This window comes from Balaenoptera physalus (genome assembly GCF_965194825.1).
Source record: "Balaenoptera physalus genome assembly, chromosome: 8".
Lineage (NCBI taxonomy): Eukaryota > Metazoa > Chordata > Mammalia > Artiodactyla > Balaenopteridae > Balaenoptera > Balaenoptera physalus.
Window position 1 is genome coordinate 109,928,298 of NC_138887.1, and position 21,377 is coordinate 109,949,674.

Here is a 21,377-nt window from a genome sequence, read left to right on the forward strand (position 1 = left end):
ACAGGAGGAAGTGACATTTCAGTTGTGACTGCAGAGTGAGCAGGTGCTGGCCAGGCAGAGGGCAGACGAGCATTCCAAGCAGGGAGACTGTGTGCAAAGGTGCTGAAGCAGGAAGCAGCAAGGGACCGTCACAAAGGGGACAAAGGGGGAAGACTGACCAAAAGTGAGATTGCAGAAATCAGCAGGGGCCGTGCTGTCGCTGTGTAACTCAGGATTTGGGATTTTACCAGAAGTGTGATGGGAAGCGGTTGGCCATCTGAAGTAGGAGAGTGATCAGATCTAAGTTACACTTAAAATCCACATGGAAATCGGCTGGAGGCTCAAGAATGGATGGGGGGGGCCGGGTGGGGACAGGTCAGGCAGGTAGTGCAGACGAGATACAGAGGTGGGTTAGACTAGGCTGCAAGGGTCCAAACTACAGCCTGAAGGCCGAATTCAGCCCAAAGCCTGTTTGTGTAAGTAAAGCTTTACTGGAACACAGCCCCACCTACTCATTTACATCTGGTCTACAGCTGCCTTCACTACCACGGCAGAATGGAGTAGCTGTGACAGAGACCATTTGGCCTGCAAAGCCTAAAATATCTACTATGTGGCCCTTTACAGAAAGCCTGCTGACCGATGGACCAGCGGATGGCAGTGGAGAGAGAAACAGGCTCACCATACAAAGCAGATCGTATTTATTTGTGGATTCCGTATCTGCGAATTCACCACCTTGCTAAAAATTTATCTGTAACTTCAAAACCAGTCCTCAGCAGGTGCTTCCACAGTCATCCCTGGGCACCCGCACGCTGCCAGGAAAAACCTGGGCTGCATGATGCCTGATGCCTGTGTTCCCAGTTGAGGTCAAACGAGGTCGGGCTCTGCCTTCTTGCTTCAGCTCTTACACTATAAGCAAGCCTACTTTCCGTGGTCTATTTAGTACCACGTTTTTCACATTCTTTGGTACATTTTTGCTGGGGATTTTTAAATGACCCCCAAGCATAGTGACGAAGGGCTGTCTAGTGTTCCTAAGTGCAAGGAAGCTGTGATGTGTCTCATAGAAAAATGCATGTTAGGTAAGCTTCATTCGGGCATGAGTTACAGTGCTGTGGGCTGTGATTCAATACTAATCAATCAACGATATATATTAAATAAGGTGTCTTTAAACAAAAACACACATAAAACAAGGTTATGTACTGATCAGTTGATGAAAATAAGAGCAGAGGCTCGCAGGAAGCTAATCCTAGGAGCGGTCGTCCATCATCCCCTAATCCAGCCTCTGCGGTGACTTTATAGAACATAACTATAGCAAAAAACAAGAATGGCTATATTTGGGAAGCAAAAATCAATAAAATTCGGTGATGGATTAAATATGAAGTGAAACGAAGTCGAGGATGACACTCAGGTTTCTGATGTGAACGACCGGGTGGAAGGAGATGCCATTTACGGAAATGAAGATTTCTGGGAGAAGCACATATTTCAGGTGGTTGACCAAGATTTTTTTCTTTGTACACATTAAGTTTGAGATGCTTGTGAGACATCCAAATAGAGATGTCGTGTAGATTGTTGGCTTTATGACTTTGGAGCTCAGAAAAGAAGTCTAGGTAAAGACACAGCTTTGGGAGTCACTGACATACAGAGACAATGGTGTTTGAAAGCCCTTGGGAATGGTATGTGCCCCCCACCCGACCCCCCAGCAGGAGGAACTCTGTGCCTTCCTGAATCAACAGGCAGGTAAATTTAAATCTTTATCTAGGTGGTTTGATTTGTTTAATATAAAAACACTTAGGGGAAGAAATTAATCCAGTGGTCTATAACTAGAACTGGATAAATGTTCATACCCCCTGACCTAGTAATGCTTCTTAGAAGAACCGATCCTAAAATTCAGACACCCCTTAATGTTACACTGAATGACACTGAGAAATGATTCATGATAGAAAAACCAGAAACAACCTTACAATTGGGGGATGCTACACTAATAAAACTACCGATATTCTCCTCTGCGATTTCTTCAACAGATTCTAAGCTTAGAAATTTCAACCCCTCCAGAGGTTTAATAAATATCCACTTCTGTTTCCTTCAAGCTTTCTTAAAAAAGGATTTTTTTAATCCATTGATAAATTTACCTTTATCCGTTAAAATGCAGGCTGCTTCAGGGGAGGGGTGTACATCTGTTTTGTTCGTTGCTGCACCTCTGGCACCTAGAACAGTCCCTGGCATACTTAATGTGCTCAGCAGACTTTTGTTGAATTTAACATTTTAATCACATAGAATTTATCTTGGTATAATGTTGTGAGGTGATAATACCCGTTGAGATTTTTCAAATTGCTATCACGTGGTCCCATTCCCATTTGTTAAATCAGGTTTCCTTGCCCCACCACTTCATGGAAACTCCTTCGTCATCTATTAAATGCTCACAGACAACAGGATCTTACATCTGGCACACCTATTCTGCCCACTGATGGGTCTGTCAAGTTTCGCGCCAAATCTGAACCTTTATGGTTTGGTTTTAACACATGGCAGGGCTGGCCCTTCCGCTGCTCTTGTCTTTCAGACCTGACTGTTCTACGCCGGCCACCTTATCTTTCAAGAAGACCAACAGAAATCAGTTTCTCAAATTTTAAAACATTCATTCAGATTCTGATTGAAACAAAGAACATTTTACATTGGGAGCAGAACCAGCATATTTACCAATTTCACTCTCTTATCAAGGAAGGGATTGGGAAGACTTCCCGCTTTGCAGCTAGAGCCTGATGGGCAGGGGTGGGAGCTCTGGATCCAGGATGCCGGGGTGGGGGCAACCTCAGCTCAGCCGCCTGTGAGCGGCCGACCCTTCCAGTGCCTCTGCAGCGTCACACAGCTGGGCAGAACCTACCCTGCAGCATTACTACAGGAGTCAGTGAATTAATACAACTGAAACCTTAGAACAGAACTGGCAATACCAAGGGCTTGATAAGTATTAGCTGTTACCACCTATTCATAACTTTTTTTCTTAGAGGTCTCAGGAAGATTATTCTCAGATTCCTGGTTTAGCTGCTCACATGGGTTCATGGCGTGGCTGTCCCTTACTATATACCCTCCTACATGCCAGCTCCCGGACTAAGTGCTTTACACTCACCATCTCATCTGTCCCTAATGGATGGAGAGGAGGCGGACGGGACAGCAGAGCGGGGGTGAGCGTGGGGTGGGAGGATGTGTGTCTGCAACATCAACGCTCCAGCACCGCCAGCCCCCCGCCGTGGTTGCCCTGCTCCGAGAAGGATCCCGGATCCTTCCTACTCGAGTTAACTGTGGCTCTCCGTGCCGCATGTTGCCCCGACCACTCCAACTGCCCCGTGAGGAGCCGGGCGGGCGGCCGGCCGGTCAAGACGAGAGCACGCTCCGGCATCAGGAGGGCTCAAGGTCTGGCTTATGAGACTTTGGACAGGTTCTTTAATATCTCTAAGCCTCGATTTCCTCTTCCATAAATGGAGACAATCACAGAGCTCTTTATGTCGATTAATAATAATATATTATTACTGTGAGAATGATATCTGCCCATTCTACTCTGAGGCCCCAGTGCCAAACTGGATGAACTACAGACTGGCCGGCTCTGGAGAGAGAACAAGAGGAAGTAGCCCCTGCATGGACGGGCCCTGGAGCAGATGGGGCCTCGTCTCTCCCGGAGCTGAGGCAGAAAGGCTGGAGGCTGGAGGCCGTCTCAGCCACCAAGAGCAGTACAGCAAATAATACCCTGGCCAGGTCTCCGACTCCCACATGCCCAAGGAAAGTTTTCATCAAAGCAACTACCATCTGATTTTAAATATACACTGATTTCTCATTCTGAATGCATTCCTTTAAAATAGGGGTTCTCAATCAGAAATGCAAATTCTCAAGCCCCACCCCAGACCTACTGAAACAGAAACTCTGAGGGTGGCGCCCAGTGATTTGTTTTAACAGGCCCTCCTGGTGACTGACGGTTTCCAAAGCTGGAGAAGCGCTTCTCCAAAACAGCTCCCTACACAAACACTCCCCAAAGTGAGCCCCAGTGTACCTGCACTTGGACCCTGACACCTACGAGTATAACAAGGCAGAGACACAGCCAAGATACGCCAAGTCAGACGATGAGCAGGCAGGTAAGGAGCCTGGCTCGCTGTGGGTAGCAGAGTGGGGAATAATAAGTAGCTGGAAGCAGAGAGGTGAGATGACGTCAAGGGAGGACAGAAGTAGGAGAGGCTGCGAATGTCAATGGCTGAAACAGACAAAACGGAAGAGCTGCTGGACTGACTAGGCTCTCTGTCAAGTTTCACTGTGGGAACAACATACTGGTTCCCGAGCTTTCCTTAGCCAGCAACGGGAAATGGGGCAGTTTCATCAACCACGCTTTATGGAGCAACTGTAAGTACAGCGTCAAGGTTGAGGAGGGAAAGAAAGGAGCAGAGTATCCAGTGAAGCAATCACGAGCCATGACTTGTATAAACACAAAACATTTTGAGTTGCCTTTGTTGCCCAAGTTTTTATAGCAACAAGTCCCCTTAGCAGCGCTGCCCTTAGAACAGGGTAAAAGGGTCTCCAGCCCTGAACCCCACACTTTCAAGACCCCCAGCCACACCCCTCCCCAAGGGGAGAGGTGTCCCCAGGGTCACCAGCTGGGCCCCCGTCCTCTTCCGGACCATGTTCTGGATCCCTGGGACCCTGGTAATCCCCGTCCAGAAGGCCTCGCACCCACTTGTAGGCCTTCCCCAGGCAGGGCCTGTGGGGTGCACACAGGGGCCGAGCAGGTGGCCAGGAGGCACCCCTAGGTCCGCGGGGAGGTGGAGGTGGTGGTAGGTTGGACACACAAACCAGGAATCGGTGGGCTGCAGGCTGCCCTGCGCCGTCACCCGGGGATTCAGCAATGTCAAGTCAAGCCATCCCTTCTCGTGAAAGTCTGTGTGTTCAAATACTATGAAGGGTTACTCATTGGGATGGAAGAGCTTCCAAGGGAGGTGGGAAGCGCAAGACAGAAGGGACCCCAACAGGATCCTCTGTGGGGTCAGAATGACATGCCTGACAACAGGGATGGGGTTCAACTTTTGGTCACATCAAAGAGAAAGAATGAGTCGAAGCTCTACCTTGGGAAATCAGCATTTTTTTAAAATTAATTAATTTTTATTTTTGGCCATGCAGCGCAGCTTGTGGGATCTTAGTTTTCCAACCAGGGATCGAACCTGGTCCCTCTGCAGTGAAAGCGTGGAGTCTCAACCACAGGACCGCCAGGCAAGTCCCAGCATTTTTTTTTTTTTTTAAAGCCACTTAATGACTGAAAAGTGCTCTGAGATTCTGTGAAACTCATCACAATTGTACCGATTTCTGTGATTTTTTTCTTCTTGTTGTTAATAAGTAGTTCGTGGTGACAAGCTGCGAACTTTCTCAGGGAAACATAAGGAACAACTTCCTAACAGAAGACTCTTGAAAAACCAGAGCTGAGGGCATATGGCCTTGCTTTGCTCTGGACAGTGGGAAATAGCCCCCCGGGGATGGGCTCGGGGAGGTACCGTGGGCGGCAGGGCACCCAGGAGGACCAGGCCCAGGACCTCCCCCAGCTCTGGGAGAAGGTTCGCGGCTGTGACAGCCTCGTGGGACGCACACCATGGAGCTCCCGCTGGCAGGGCGGCCCAGTGAAGCCCCACTCAGTGGCCACTGTCCTGGAGTTTCTGCGCCCACGGCCGGAGTGACTCTCAAGGCAACGTTGAGGCAGCCTCTTCAGTGCTCTGGGCCTCAGTTTCCTCAAGTGTCAAAGGTTGATACGAGTGTGTGAAGACTGACCCAGTAAGATCCTGAGATACTGTGATCCCAGGGTAGAATGTAAGAGAGCCTACCAAAAGAAGAGAGTCTTTAGAAAAACAGAATCGGTTGTCCTTTGGTATCTGAGGAGTGCTGCTTCCAGGACCGCTGTGGATACCAAACGCCTAGTATGCTCAAGTCCTTTACATAAGACAGTGTAGTATTTGCACATAACCTACACGCATCTGCTTGTTTACTGTAAATCATCTCTAGATTACTTGTAATATCTAATACAATGTAAACGCTATGTAGATAGTTGCCGGGTGCACAGCAAATTCAAACTTTGCTTTTTGGAACTTTCTGGATTTTTTTCCCCAAATATGTTCAATCTATGGTTGGTTGAATCCATGGATGTGCAAGCTGTGGATATAGCGGGCAGACTCTAAGAATCGTGGCACTGCTAACACCAGCAAGCTTCCCTGGTCCTAGATCACGGCCACGAGGGGTGGGGAGGAAACTGGAAAGGAGCAAATATTTACTGAATGCCCAGATCAGGCATGCGGCTAAGTGCTCTGCCACGCTCTCTCGTGTGACCCCAGCAACAGCCCAGCTCCATCACCACGGCGAGCTCGCCTCCCCCCCGCACCACGTGGCTCACCCTCCGCTGCCTCATCCCCTCTATTACATCCAGGCCAGGAAAAAAATTACCTTGTTCAAGTATCATTTTGATTATATTGGTTCCCTTTTCCACGCCATAAAATGTCTCTCGAATTAGAACCCGTTTTAAGTCTTTCAACAACTGATCCCAAACACTTACCGTTCTCGGCTGCTGGTCTATTTTGCGCTTACCACTCCAGCCAAGCAAAAATGACCTTGCAAATGAATTCCATTATGCACTCTGCTTGTTCACCTGGCTACACCAGCACAAGGGCTTTGACTGTTTCTGTTGTCGCTCTGGAGAGGAAAACCTCACTTATCCGACATCTTTGGAAATAGGCCGATCCACAGAATTGATCTACATAAATTAATTTTCCCTCTTCCAGTAACTTAACCCTTTAAGAGGCCTTAAATCCTTTTTGGGGAGTAAGTCATGGTATAATTAAATGAAAGAGTTTCTTTATTTTAACCATTTTCTTATGGAAACATTTCTATAATACATTAGAGAAACTCCCAGTCTCAGTTAACAGAACATAATGAATATTGATTAATCTTTTCCTGATGGTGCAGGTCATCCTTAATGAATCACAGTGATCACAGTGTGCTGGAGCTTCAAATGTACCTGCTGCAGGGGTGTGTGCCCCCCGATCCCCGCCCACATTACGAGTTCCCCTGTAATTCACTTTCCCGCAGAAGCTCCTGCTATCAGCCTGGATTCTGGTTGAGTAGGTGCAGCGACACAGAACTCGGGAGGGTGTAACTTGCTGCCTCTCTGCACAATTTTAAGAACTTACACGTCGCTTTTTGTCAGAGCTCTGTAAATTCTTCATTAGGGGAAAAAAGATCAAACTTCCATAACAAGCAATGAACCAGAGTTTTCAAAATTGCCTTACCATGTGACTTTTAAAAGGATTCCAGACACACATATTAAAATTTGCTTCCTTAATGCCATGAAACTAGAAGTTCTATACAGAACTGGCATGATGGATCACTTTTCTTATGATGAGCCCTTGGAAAATCATTTTATATTGTGAATAACAATTCCATAGGTTGAATCAAAAGGGTAATATTGATCTAGAGGAAAATGGTAAAAATATAGGGGGAAAAAAACCTTATTTCATCAGAATGCAATCTGTAACTATGTGAATCCAAAGTGTCATAACCCAATGTTATGGCAGGTTCTACAGTGATCTTTCACTGAGCATGCACAGCACAACCTGGGGGGAAACGCCCTTGTCCACTCATATATTAAACTGCATTCTTTCTGTGACAATGAAGGTTTTATAAAGTCTACAGCATTAGCACAGGCAAGAGTCAATCAATCTTAATTCTACTTAAACACAGCGGCATTTAATTAATCAGAACCTACTAGAGCAACATAAGTTAGGCAAGAATTGCTAAAACAGGCTACTTTCAAAAACACTACAAATCTCTTCAATGCCGTGTTTAGAAATAAGTGGCTGTAAAACCGCAAAATTATTTTGCAGTTTTACAGGTTTGCTGCTAAGGAAACCATAAACAAGACGAAAAGAGAACCCTCAGAATGGGAGAAAATATTTGCAAATGAAGCAACTGACAAAGGATTAATCTCCAAAATTTACAAGCAGCTCAATATCAAAAAAACAAACAACCCAATCCAAAAATGGGCAGAAGACCTAAATAGACATTTCTCCAAAGAAGATATACAGATTGCCAACAAACACATGAAAGAATGCTCAACATCATTAATCATTAGAGAAATGCAAATCAAAACTACAATGAGATATCATCTCACACTGGTCAGAATGGCCATCATCAAAAAATCTACAAACAATAAATGCTGGAGAGGGTGTGGAGAAAAGGGAATCCTCTTGCACTGTTGGTGGGAATGTAAATTGATACAACCACTATGGAGAACAGTATGGAGGTTCCTTAAAAAACTAAAAATAGACTACCATATGACCTAGCAATCCCACTACTGGGCATATACCCTGAGAAAACCATAATTCAAAAAGAGTCGTGCACCAAAATGTTCACTGCAGCTCTATTTACAATAGCCAGGACATGGAATCAACCTAAGTGTCCATCGACAGATGAATGGATAAAGGAGATGTGACACATATATACAATGGAATATTACTCAGCCATAAAAAGAAACGAAGTTGAACTATTTGTAGTGAGGTGGATGGACCTAGAGTCTGTCACACAGAGTGAAGTAAGTCAGAAAGAGAAAAACAAATACCGTATGCTAACACATATATATGGAATCTAAAAAAACAAATGGTCATGAAGAAGCTAGGGGCAAGACGAGAATAAAGACACAGACCTACTAGAGAATGGACTTGAGAATACGGGGAGGGGGAAGGGTAAGCTGGGACAAAGTGAGAGAGTGGCATGGACATATATACACTACCAAACGTAAAATAGATAGCTAGTGGGAAGCAGCCGCATAGCACAGGGAGATCAGCTCGGTGCTTTGTGACCACCTAGAGGGTGGGATAGGGAGGGTGGGAGGGAGGGAGACGAAAGAGGGAAGAGATATGGGGACATATGTATATGTATAACTGATTCACTTTGTTATAAAGCAGAAACTAACACACCATTGTAAAGCAATTATACTCCAATAAACATGTTAAAAAAAAGTTTGCTGCTTTTTTTTTTTATTGGCAACTATTTCACTAGCTTACTTTCTAATGGCAAAGTTACCCATCAGAAAGTCACAAGTTGAATGGCTTTGCCCATCGTATCTTTTGCCTTTTCCATTGGCTCTAGACCAAAGATGGAGGAATACGGGCTGCAAGTCTGACTTGTAGCCACTCTCATGAACACCTCACTTACTCGTAGAGAACCTGGAAAAACAGGCACGGCTTTCGCAGACTCAGAACCTCTAAAGAATCTGACAAACTGTCCTTTCTAAACCTGGATGAACCAATATTACACCGAATCGTCAAGATTCTTCTGTGCACTCTCTCCTCTTCTTTTGAGAGTAGTTCAACTTTTTTTTTTAAGACTTATGTCAGCTGCATTCTGTATGTCAGACTAAATTCTCCCAAGGTCCTTTCCTGCTCTGGGCTCCACACTCCCAATAGGTGGAGCTAGGTTTTCTTCTTCTACAACTTCCTTCCCTGAGGGATCTGCTGAGTGACCACCCGATCTATATCCCCACCAATAAGTACCACAAAACTACCTGGAATTAAAGATCTCAGCCAGGCAGCAAAGCCAGGAATTAATTCTCCAACAGCCATGTAAGATGAATGGGTCCACTGGCGACGGAGCCGGTAACGCCAAATGCCAAAAACAGAAAGTCTCTGAGCAGCATGTGCAAATTAGAAGTGTAACGTGTTTACAAAGGTATAAGATGTAAGTAATGAAAGAGGAAGATGGACTCTTCTGCAAATGAGAGATGGTAATTTCCAGGGATGGTAATTTCCAGGGATATTTCTAAGGAAATTTGTAATAGGTATTTTCTACATTCAGAAATATTTTTTTGATTCCAAATAAAGAAAATATTTCAAGAGAAAATAGGGACGTGGGGTCTTCCCTTTATACCTCAAGAAACATGAGCACATAAGAATTAAGAACCGATGTGAGGGTGCGTGCATGCACACACACACATTAAAGGCATTCCATCTTGAGTCAGACCACGGTCTGGTGAGCTCATGCTTAGTTTTGACTTTCACTTCCCATGCAACCTGAACTCGAGGACAGACACCCTGCATAAACGTCTGTGAAATGGATGTGTTAAAGAAGAGCCCTGCCTGCAAAGTGGGCGTGACGGTGCCTATTTTGGGGCTGTTAGGAGGACAAGCAAGTCAATGTGGGTAGAGCGTGTGCCACAAACTAAGTGGGGTCTAAGTCGCAATTACTGCCATGAACTTCAGGCATCTTGGTTTCTTTTAGAGGAAAAAAAAAGACCTTTCTATATTCCAGGTTTTCCATTTTCTTTCTCTACCTCCAATCCCTCCCCCACCCCCAACAGGGTATTGCCATACAAAATGGAACTATTATGAGTTTGGGCCTTTCAAGTTCACACTCCATCAGAGGTTATATGACATCTGCTGGCATTATTCTGAACCTCGCCTTTGATAGCAACCCGAAGAGCTTGAATTGTCATCGTAAGACCACCAGAAAGCATTGGCAAATGACACGTTCAGAGAACAATAAAAAATGTTCATGTATCATACCCTCCTGATCGTCACTACTTTGTTCCATATACACCTCAAAGGCGGTTCCTTTAAGATTGGTCTCTACAGGAGGAAGGAAGAGAGAAATAAAGAAACAAAAAATAAAACATAGGGACTTCCCTGGTGGTGCAGTGGTTAAGAATCCACCTGCCAATGCAGGGGACACGGGTTCGAGCCCTGGTCCGGGAAGATCCCACATGCCACGGAGCAACTAAGCCTGTGCGCCACAACTACTGAGCCTGTGCTCTAGAGCCCACAAGCCACAACTACTGAACCCGCATGCCACAACTACTGAGCCTGAGCTCTAGAGCCTGCGTGCCACAGCTACTGAAGCCCGCGCGCCTAGAGCCCGCGCTCCGCAACAAGAGAAGCCACCGCAATGAGAAGCCCGCACGCAGCAACTAAGAGTAGCCCCCGCTCGCCGCAACTAGAGAAAGCCTGCGTGCAGCAACGAAGACCCAACGCAGCCAATAAATAAATAAAATAAAATAATAATAATAATAAATAAATAAAAATAAAATACGAAGAATATGAGCAGCTGTAACTTGCATAAAGCACCAAATTTTCTTCTGTAGGAAAATTATGTTTGGTGCACTGATCCAGAGCTTGGCTCGTGGTGGGGCAGGTGCCTCCCCTCTGAGGAGCCCTTGGTAGGGAAGCCACCTCTGGGCGCTCCCTCTCCTGGCCTGCTGCCTGGGTTACGAATGGATCCTGATTAAGGGCAAAGATTATCTTTCATACTTTGGGATACTTTCCCAGAGGCACAGCTGCAGACCCTGAAACTCTGTTCTAATGGCTCGTTGCCTCATTTTTAAAGTGGCATAGAATGTGTCACTAGAGAAGAGAAATCCTCTACCTGAAACCAGCAGAAGCTCAGTGGGAATAAAGAATCTAGAAAAGTCACAGAGGGGGTCAAAAAAGGCTCTTTCTTCTGTGGCCATAGGGGGTTTATTGTTGCTGGTGCCCAAACTGGAAAAGGAATAGCAGGAGATCAATAATTGGAATGCTGCTATTATTGGTTTTCTAAACTATTTGTGGGTTATTCTTTCCCTGGAGTTGTCATGCCTGTAAGCAGCTCAAAAGCTAGAGGGATTTAACACGCACTGAGAAAATGCCTACTACAGCCAAGCGCTTTACCTGTACTCGCTTCTAATGGAGCCCTGGCACAATCGAACAAGGCTTTAAAAAAAAAACCTCAGAGAAGTTAAGTAACATGCCCCAAAGCCATATAGCTAGATTCAAACCCCAGGTTTCTCTGATTCAAGTATCGTACCACACTGTCCAGGATCAGGAATAAAATTAATGAGCCTTGATTCACTCCTCAAATGTGGTGAGAATGAAAACAATATTTATACTTCCTCATTTTAAAAATATAAAACATAAACACAGGAAAAAGATATTTTTTGAACATGTGTCATCAAATTCTTTTAATGGGAGATGATTCAGAATCCACTTCTTGGTAGGTGTCTTCAGGCCCATCTGATGATAGACTTCAGCGCTACAGTTTTGGGAAGTCTGACTGGATAAGCTAACACTAGTGGACATGGCACAGCCCAGGGACAGTGGAACACAATTAACGTGGGATTTAGGGTCCTCCAATTCAGAACCTATGGCACTATAGACCTTTGTGGTTGGCCTTTGCACTACATATTGGAAAAAGCCTTGCTAAGCAAGTTGATGGAGTAAACATAATTGCAAGGCGAATGTTTAACCTTCTAAAGAAAATAAACCTTTTTAAAGAAGTTCAACTTGATCAGTACCAAGCCATTGAAAACTAATGTGCTATTTATAAACCTATCCTTAAAAGCAAGTCACAGAAGACTGATTATACTTTCCTACCCATTAGTTTGTATTATCAAACATACCCTGTTTCCAACTGAGCATTTCTCTCTAAAAACCTGGCAGCTCAGAATGCTCCACTAATGCACTCGGGCCTTCACACCAAATCCCAGCTTGGGGCAACTGCACCCCATTTAAACAAATGAGTACACCCCTGAATTCCAGCTGAAATGCCTCGCCTGTCATTATCCTTCTCCTGAGAACTCCATGCTCAACCTTTCAGTAGCTTAAAAACTATTAGAAATCACTGTTCTTGGAGAATTCCACAGGAAAAGCCCTGCTCCTTCAGGATGCACACAAGGAGTCCATACGCTCTGATGGGGATACGGTAAAAATCAGGTTCGCTAAATCAAGCAGACGTCACCAAGGAGGGAAAAAGGAGGTCACTGGAGTCTTAGAGGAACTCACAGCAGGACGGGAATGTGGGTTCCGCAATACAGTGCCTGATTATAGAGGTCACCTGTCTGTTTTAGAGCACGACCGACAGTCTCTTTCAAAAAAGACCCAGACCTAAGCTTGTGCAGAGTGAAGCTGGGACTGCTTGAGGAGGGGTGAGAAGACTAGGAGAAGAATTACAAAGGTATGCAGAAACTCTCTCAGAATCAAAGGGCACAAAGCACAGGAATAATTAAGAGAGCACACAGACAAGACAGAGGGAAACCCGGGGTGGACCGGGGTGACCACGCAGGTCACCTGGGACACAGACGGCAGGCTTGCAAATTTAAAAAGTGAGCTCCTGAGACCTTTGAGATCGGTGCTGATTCTTACACCACAACATCTTACACACCCACAGGTCTTTATCTGGTGTCATGCACTAGAAGAGCACTGTTGGAAGAACAGGAGTGCCAAGTCTTGGCCTCAGGGGTATGGCCTACATTCCATCTGGATTTACAATGCGAGGGACAGGAGGAGAACAGCACGGTTCCCAGGATGGCTTTCCACAAAGTTGACTAAATACATCCCAACCCACACACCCAGCCCCTTGTGAAAAGGGAAAGCAGCCCTTTACTATAGTTCTGAATTCAATGCCAAGTTCCTTCTCCAATGCTCACCCGGAGTGTCCAGCAGAGGGAGTCTCAAAAGAGGTACTTAATAAAGAGAAAATTGTTTCATTTTAACACTCCACAGACAGGGGAAGCATTGACTGTAGCCCCCTCCCAGAGACACAGACAAACAATGAACGCCCGACTGGGTCCTCCTAGCGTGTTCACAGAGCCACCGGCTCGCTCTTTTCTGCGTGGTGGAGTGATCAGAAATTTCGTTTTGTTTTGTTGAATGGTTAAATGGACCTTGTGTTCTTCAGAATCAAAGAGGAAAGCCCCTGAAATAACATCTCTCTGTTGCCTTCTAAACAGGCCCCTTTGTTTCTAAGAGAGTCTGAAAAAAAAAATATTTACAGTCCATAGGTTATTTACAGCCTCGTTATCCAGGACCTGACTGGTAACTTTATTCCATCCAGAAACCTAATTCATTTGGAGCCCTGGAACTAATAACAGATTTTCTTTTCAGATAAGTTTTTTTTTTAAATCTGCCTTTATAATAGAGATAAAACTATTAATGCGTTCCCTGTCTCACTCGCCAGGACTGCTCTCCGGATTTACAGAGGATTAAAATCTCCTCGCCCCTCCTCTCTGTTCCCCCACAAACCCGTGCCCCTCTCATTTGCTATTTCATCCACAGAATATCTGAACAAAACCGAAAGAAAGCCGGATGGACTGACGCTAAAAGTATGTAAAGGCTGCTACTTCAGTGATTGCACGAGAAAACATTTTCACGATGAAAATGACTGAAAAAAAATCAAGCACCCTTTGGTTCAAAATTCCTCCTATTACAAGCACACAAAAAACACACTGGAGTGTAAAAACTTAGTTGATTCCAGTTTGATTTCTGCCTGGAAGCTGACAGAACTGACTGAAGAGAAACGAAAGAGAGAGGGAGTGCAGGGGAAAACGTAGCGCTCGTGCCTTCCGTTCCTTTCTTTCTTCCTAAAGACAGATGAGAAAAAGGACCCGACGCCAGGTGAAGGTGCACGACGCAGGTTTACCCAGACCGATCGAGACGAACAGACGTCTTGGCTGCCTCCCCGACTTGAAAACCTAAACTACATTTTTCCCTTACACACGCTAATGCGGGGAGATTTTAGCCTACTGCATTGTTCTGCCTGGGTCTGAAATGGACTTTTCCTCTCTATCCCCTCTCATCACCTAGCCCCGTACATTCCGATCCGACAGCCCCCCAAAATCAGAGGCTCGCGAAGAATAAAGGAGCGTGGGGTGGGAGTGGAGGGAAATGGGAAGGGAGCTGCGAGGACAGAGAGTGGAAAGCACATCATCTTAAAGGTAATTTTCTTTGGGGGAGGGGGGAGGAGGAAAGCTACACCGTATCACCTTTATTTATTCCAAATAAATAAAGAGCACCGTCATGGGTCTGTCTTTTCCCCGGCGCCCCCCTCCTAATTTCTTTTCTTCGGCCAGGAGCCCACCCTCGCACCCACACCCCCCCCCCCCCCGCCTCTTTCTCCACCCTGGAAATAAGATCTGTTCGATTCCGGATCCCGGCCGCTCGCTGGGCGAGGGTGGGGGCGGCGTGGAGGGGGCGGGCAGCCGGTTCGAGCCCCGGGGGTGGGGCGCGGAGGCCGGGCGCCCGGGGGCGGCGGGCCCGGGGGCTGCCCGGCGAGGGGCGGCGGGCAGAACAAAGCTGCGGGGGCCGCGGCAGCCAGGCGGCGCGGGGCGAGCGGGGTCGGCGGGCCGGCGCCGCTTACCTTCGTACACGGGGGCCATCGGGGCCGGGGTGTCCGCGATTCATGGCAACGGAGAAGGGAACGCGGCGCGCGAGCTCGGCCCCCCCAGCCTCAGTCGGAATCTGCCATCTTGAGCCTGTGTCTCCGCTCTCCGCGCAGCCGGGGCCGCCAGCGCCCGCATCACCGCCTCACTTGGCCGGCGCCGGGGGAGGGGGCCGGGCGCCGCCGCCGCCGCCGCCGCGGCCCGGGCCCTGCGCGGGGCTCCGGGGCGGCCGGGCGGGCGGGCGCAGCGGCCGAGGCCGAGGGCCGAGCGGCCGCGGCCCCCGAGCGGGTCCGCGGTGGGGCGGGAGCCGGGGCGGGCAGCGCGCGGCCAGTCCCCGGCCGGGGCTCAGCTCAGCATGGCTGTGTGTGTGGGGGGGCTTCGGCAAAAGTTGCACGGGAGGCGGAGGAGGGGCGGGAGGAGCCGGGGGAGGGGCGGGGGGCGGGGGCGGGAGCGGCGGCAGAGCGCGAGCGAGCGAGCGAGCGAGCCCGGAGAGCGGATTCCGCGCGCAATCGAGCGCCGATGGCACGGATGCGAGGCGGGGAAGGCCGAGCCGAGGGCAGGAGCGGGCGAGGCCAGGGAGGCTCGGCGAGGCCAGCGAGGCTCGGCGCGGCCCGGTGTGCACACGCTTCAGCTCTGATTGGCAAAGGGGAGCCGGTCCGCAGGGGTAGCAGCCAGAACTTTGTGTGCGCGCGCGAGCTGGGCGGGAGGGCGAACAGACTGGAAGGGGAGCCCCGGCCGGCAGCGGCTCGCCCTTCTCGCACCTGGTTGGCGCTCCCTGAGATCGGGGTGCGATGAATGAATGGAGGAGTGGGCGCACGCCGTCCTCGGGGGGAGGATGAGTAAGCGGAGGAGCTTTTGAAATCCAAATGAGGTCAGAGATGCAGAAGCCATTCCGAGCACGCTTAAGAAATGCAGCCCCCGGGTGGTCGCTGGATTCCTGCGGGAATTAGGTTTCCGCCCGGTCCTCACGCCTACGGTGTCCTGAGGGTACCCCCCCCCGACCCCCATAATCTGGACGCGTGGTTCCCTCTACCTGCCTCAACGCTCTCTCCGAACGGGTCTTCAACTAAACACGCTCCAGACTCTCCCCAGCCCGAAGCCTCGCCAGTTCACTGCTGCAGCTTCTTCTTGGATTCTGTGATGGGATGCCCTGCCATCGCCCCCAACTTAAGAAGACGGGAGCCTCCTCTTAGTCAGTGACACATAGATTGATCATAAAAGATATTCAGTGGATGGCAAGCAGCTTTTTTAAAAAAATGAAGTGTACTAGAATAGAAAAGATTAGACCCATTGCCCTTAGTAAGAGTAACTGTTTATTTCATAAACGTTTTTTTTCGGTTACATATACAGGACAACTGTGCTGGACCACGATACAAGTTGTATTTCCTGCTGTGGGTCATAGGTCAGAAGTTTAAAATCTGTATTTGGGGAATATAAAATAATGAACAAACCCATTATTTTCCCACTACCTCTTATCCTTTCCAACCTCCATACCCTGTCACCCACCTCCCCCCCCAAAAAACCCCCGAAGACCAGCCCTTTCACACTCTTACCTAGTTTTGTTAGTAGCACATCATTCCCCCTTTGTCTCAGGATGACCTTTGACTCTGCCGGCTTCCTTGCCCCCATATTCAGTGCTACACTTTGCACTGCTTCTCTTAGCCTAATGTCACTCACATTTGCAGAATCCTAGATTACCATTGCTAAAGGGGGTCTCAGAGATCATGTGGGCCAGCCATGCCCTTTTAGAATTGAAAAGATGAGGCCCAGGGAAATGAAGTATATTGCCCAGTGTTAACACAGTATTAAATCTTAGAGTTCAGTATGGAGATTCCTTAAAAAACTAAAAATAGAACTACCATATGATCCAGCAATCCCACTCCTGGGCATATATCTGGAGAAAATCATAGTCCGAAAAGATATATGCACCCCAGTGTTCATTGCAGCGCTATTTACGATAGCCAAGACACAGAAGCAGCCTAAATGTCCATTGACAGAGGAATGGATAAAGAAGATGTGGTACATATATACAATGGAATATTACTCAGCCATAAAAAGGAACGAAATTGGGTCATTTGTAGAGATGTGGATGGACTTAGAGACTGTCATACAGAGTGAAGTAAGTAAGAAATAGGAAAAACAAGTATCGTATATTAATGCATATATGTCGAATCTGAAAAAATTGGTATAGACAATCTTATTTACAAAGCAGAAATAGAGACACAGACGTAGAGAACAAACATATGGATACCAAGGGGGAAGGGGTGGGGTGGGATGAACTGGGAGATTGGGACTGACATATATACACTATTGATACTATGTATAAAATAGAAAATGAATGAGAACCTACTGTATAGCACAGGGAACTCTACTCAATGCTCTACGGTGACCTAAATGGGAAGGAAATGAAAAAAGAGGAGATATATGTATACGTATAGCTGATTCACTTTGCCGTACAGTAGAAACTAACACAACATTGTAAAGCAACTATACTCCAATAAAAATTTTTTTAAAAAAGGAAGAAAACAAAAATCAATCACTCAGTCAATCTTAGGGTTAAGCTCTTGGCTCCCACGCTGGTGTTCTTTGCTTCATACCATTCATTCATTCCCTTTCTTCTATCCCCCTGCCATCCTTTACTGGTCCTCAACCCAGTTCACCCTGAGCACTTCCACCTTCAAAACATACAGTTTGGACCATGCCATGCTCCTGCTAACAACCTTCAAGGAGTCAACCTGTGCACGTAGGGCTGAGTTTCCTAGCTCCTAGGCTCTGAGTCAAAGCAGGCAGGCTCCGGCTTACCTTTCTAAGCACATGAGTTCAGCAAGTCCCTGCCTCTCCAGCCAGACTGGTTTACTCGTGGTCCTCTCTCAACCTTGCCCAGCTGTGCCTTTGTGCCTTTGTCCAAGCTGCTGCTTTCCCACCGAGGATGCCTTCTCCATCTTCTCTCTTTAACCAGATTCCACCTGTGCCTGACTCATTTCCTCCACAAAATGGCCTGAGGTAGCATGAGATTAAGACAGACCTGGTTCCGATCCCAGCTCTTCCACTTAGTAGCTGTGTGAACTTGATCAAATTATTTAACCTCTCTGACCTTCAGTTTCTGCATCTTGATTATAATGAGAATAGTAATAATAATAATATTCTTCCCTTGTACCTATAAGTCTCTATCATGACCTTTACCATACAGGTATAATCCCTCGTCCCCTTTCCAGCACTATCTAATAGAATTTTATGCAGTGCTGGGAAGGTAACCATTTGTGGCTCTGGAGTGCATTAAATGTGGCTGATGTGACTGAGGAACTGAATTTTTCATTTTAATTGATTTTAATAGCCAACATATGGCTAGTGGCTACCATATTGGATAATGCATCTCTAAACTGTAAGCTCAATGGGGGCAGAGACCATCTTGGTTGACGTTATAGCTCCAGCAATGAGCACACTGCCTGACACATGGTAGGTACTGCAAAAATATGTGTTCGATGAATAATAGCTACCATTTATAGCATGCTCCCTTGTGTCAAGCACAACACCAAGAACTTGGTGTAACTTATTTCGTACAGTCTTCCCTACAGCCCCTGGGGTGGGATTAGATTAGAGACAGAGTTTGTATAGAGGGCTGGCAGATAGTAGAGTTCCATAAAAGGTGGTTTTTATTAGCATGAAAACCTCCCTGTGACCCATCCAACTGATTTTTTATCTCTTCTTTCTCCTGCCTGTCACACACACTCTGTTGGACTCGGGATACTCCAGTCTAGATGGCTGAGTCTCCTTTTCTGTATTGGCACCCTGTCCCCACAACTGGGTTGGCAGCATCTTGGGGCAAGGTCCGTGGCATACTTGTTTGGATGTCCCTCGGCTCAGGTCTTGCACTGATTCATGTTTAGTAGTTGCCTCTAACTTCGTCCCCACTGCTATCTAGCCATGAGTGATTCTAGGCAGGCAATGTCACTCTCTGGAATACCTCCTCTGTCTTCCCAAAATTCGTATGTTGAAACCCTAACCGCCGGTACCTCAGAATGTGACTGTATTTGGAGATGGGGCTCTTCAAAGAGGTAATTAAGTTAAAAGGAGGTCATTTGGGTGGGTGTTAATCCAATATAGCTGGGGTCCTTATAAAAAGAGAATTAAGACAGAGACACCAAAGGAAAGAGCACATGAAGACACAGGGAGAAGGAGGCCCTCTGCAAGCCAAGCAAAGAGGACTTAGAAGAAACCAACCCTGTCTACGCTTTGATCTCAGAGACTCCAGAACTGTGAGAAAATTAATTTTGGTTGTTAAAGCCACACAGTTTGTGGTACTTTAGTATGGCAGCCCAAGCAAACTAATATACCCCACTAGAAGGCAAATTAAAATGAAGAAAGAACACTTGTGTCAACTGAAAACATCTTGAGGGTGGCCTCCTTCCTGCCGGAAGGGAACCGTCTTGGGTGTGGAAATGGAGTCTCATGAAAGAAGAAGAAGATGGAGCCAAACAGACAAGCCCCCCCCACCTGCTCTTCAGATCACCATGACCAAAGCTTACCCATGTGATGCACAACTTCAGTAGAAAACGTTCAGCTGCATCGTATAGCTGGGAAATGTTATTTAAATGAATTCAGATACGTTTTCATGATTTGGCAGATTGAATCTGCTTGCCTGTCTCCCTTCTCTCCAGTGACAGCAGTCAGGTGAGAGGGGGATATAAACCCAACAGCGAAACTCCACTGAGGGAGAGCAGGAGAGCAGGAAGGGAGAGAATGTGAGGCGGAGCCCCAGGGGGCACCAGTATTTGAAAGATGGGCAGAGGGAAAAGAACAGGAGAGAGCAGGGAAGGAGGAGGACAACCTGGATGGATGGTCCCTTGACATCCTGGGGCAGAGACCATTGCAAAGGGAGGTGAGGTCAGCAGTGCTGCGTGCTAATCAGGGGTCACACAAGACGCGCGTGGGGAGCATCCAAAGGACTGAGCAACAAGCGTTACATTAGTGCCTTTAGTGAGGCAAATTATGGGGCACATGTAGCGTTCTTAAATTCAGCCTCCAAAGAATGCATAGTGTTTGACAGGGGGAGATGGGAGGAAGGGAGGAGGGTCAGGGAGGCACCAGAAGAGGGCACTAGAGAGCATTCCAGACCCAGAGCACAACCAAAGTCCCGGGGTGAGACGTGAGGTGGGCCCAGGAGCTAGCACATTTGGCTTAGAGATAGTATGCATTGTATTTTATTTGTTTCATAAACACATTAGCACCTAGGCAGTGTTCTAAGATGTTTACAAATATTAGCTCATTTAACAAATCCAGTATTTTACACTACATAGAACTCTAGGTTGCCGAAAGACCATTTAACTTCGGTATGCTCTGAGAAACATAATAAAGGCAAGAGAACTGGAAAGGACTTAGTAACCACCTACAGCAGTTACCTCTTCTGAATCTGCCTTTCTACAAAATGGCACGAGTAATATCTTTCTCAGGGATCAGTAAACATGGGGGAGCTTGGACCTCGTTTCAAGTTCCAGATTTCACCTCTCTTTTGGCGTTCTGCTCTTTTGTGTGTTTTCCTCTCTCTCTTTGACAATGTATCTGTCTCATCTTCTTTTCCTCTGTATCTTTCTACCTCTTCCACACATTATTTCTTCTGTCTCTCCTTTCCCCTTTATTATGATTCTGTTTCTTAACAAGTCACAATGCAGGCCTATATTTGTTTTAGTTATTCTTAAGAAATTACTTCCTATTTCTGCTTTAAACCTTCGATCGTCTGAAATGATACATTTTGCATGGAACTGGTGTTTAATAACTACAGGACTCCTTAAACAAAAGCTTCAGGGGCAGGGCATTATACCACGGAGGATGTGAAAGCCGGGACACTGCATTCAAATCAGGAAAAACAGGAGCTATGGCTTTAAGGGCAAAGGGTAGAGTGAGGCTTGGCAGGGTGAAGGGAATCTGATTGTGGAAATGGCAGCCTTGGAGGAATTACACCAGCAAAATCAGGGGAATAGGGAAACCATTCATTTTCTGCTTCCGCTCCTAGAAGAAAAATGATCAGACACCTGAATGGGGATACGGGAAAGGCAAAGAGAGGCGGGAATGGCATTCAGCAGAAAAGAGTTATAGAAAAAACCAAACAAAAACATACAAAAAACCCCAAACCACAATCAGCCTGTGAATGCAAAACAAGCTGTGATGTAGACACACAGAAGACAGGGTGATTTTGTTGGAGGTTTCAGGAATG

General features: G+C 46.9%; 1 protein-coding gene across 1 annotated transcript in view; it reads right to left on the reverse strand.

Annotated features, from left to right (window-relative positions):
- Positions 1–15,598, reverse strand: part of HIPK2 (homeodomain interacting protein kinase 2) — a 185,613-nt gene extending 170,015 nt beyond the window's left edge. Inside the window, exon 1 of the mRNA XM_082472868.1 lies at positions 15,145–15,598. Coding sequence (XP_082328994.1) covers positions 15,145–15,163 — 19 coding nt within the window. The 5' untranslated portion in view covers positions 15,164–15,598. The remainder of the gene's footprint in view (positions 1–15,144) is intronic.
- Positions 15,599–21,377: the final 5,779 nt, after the last annotated feature.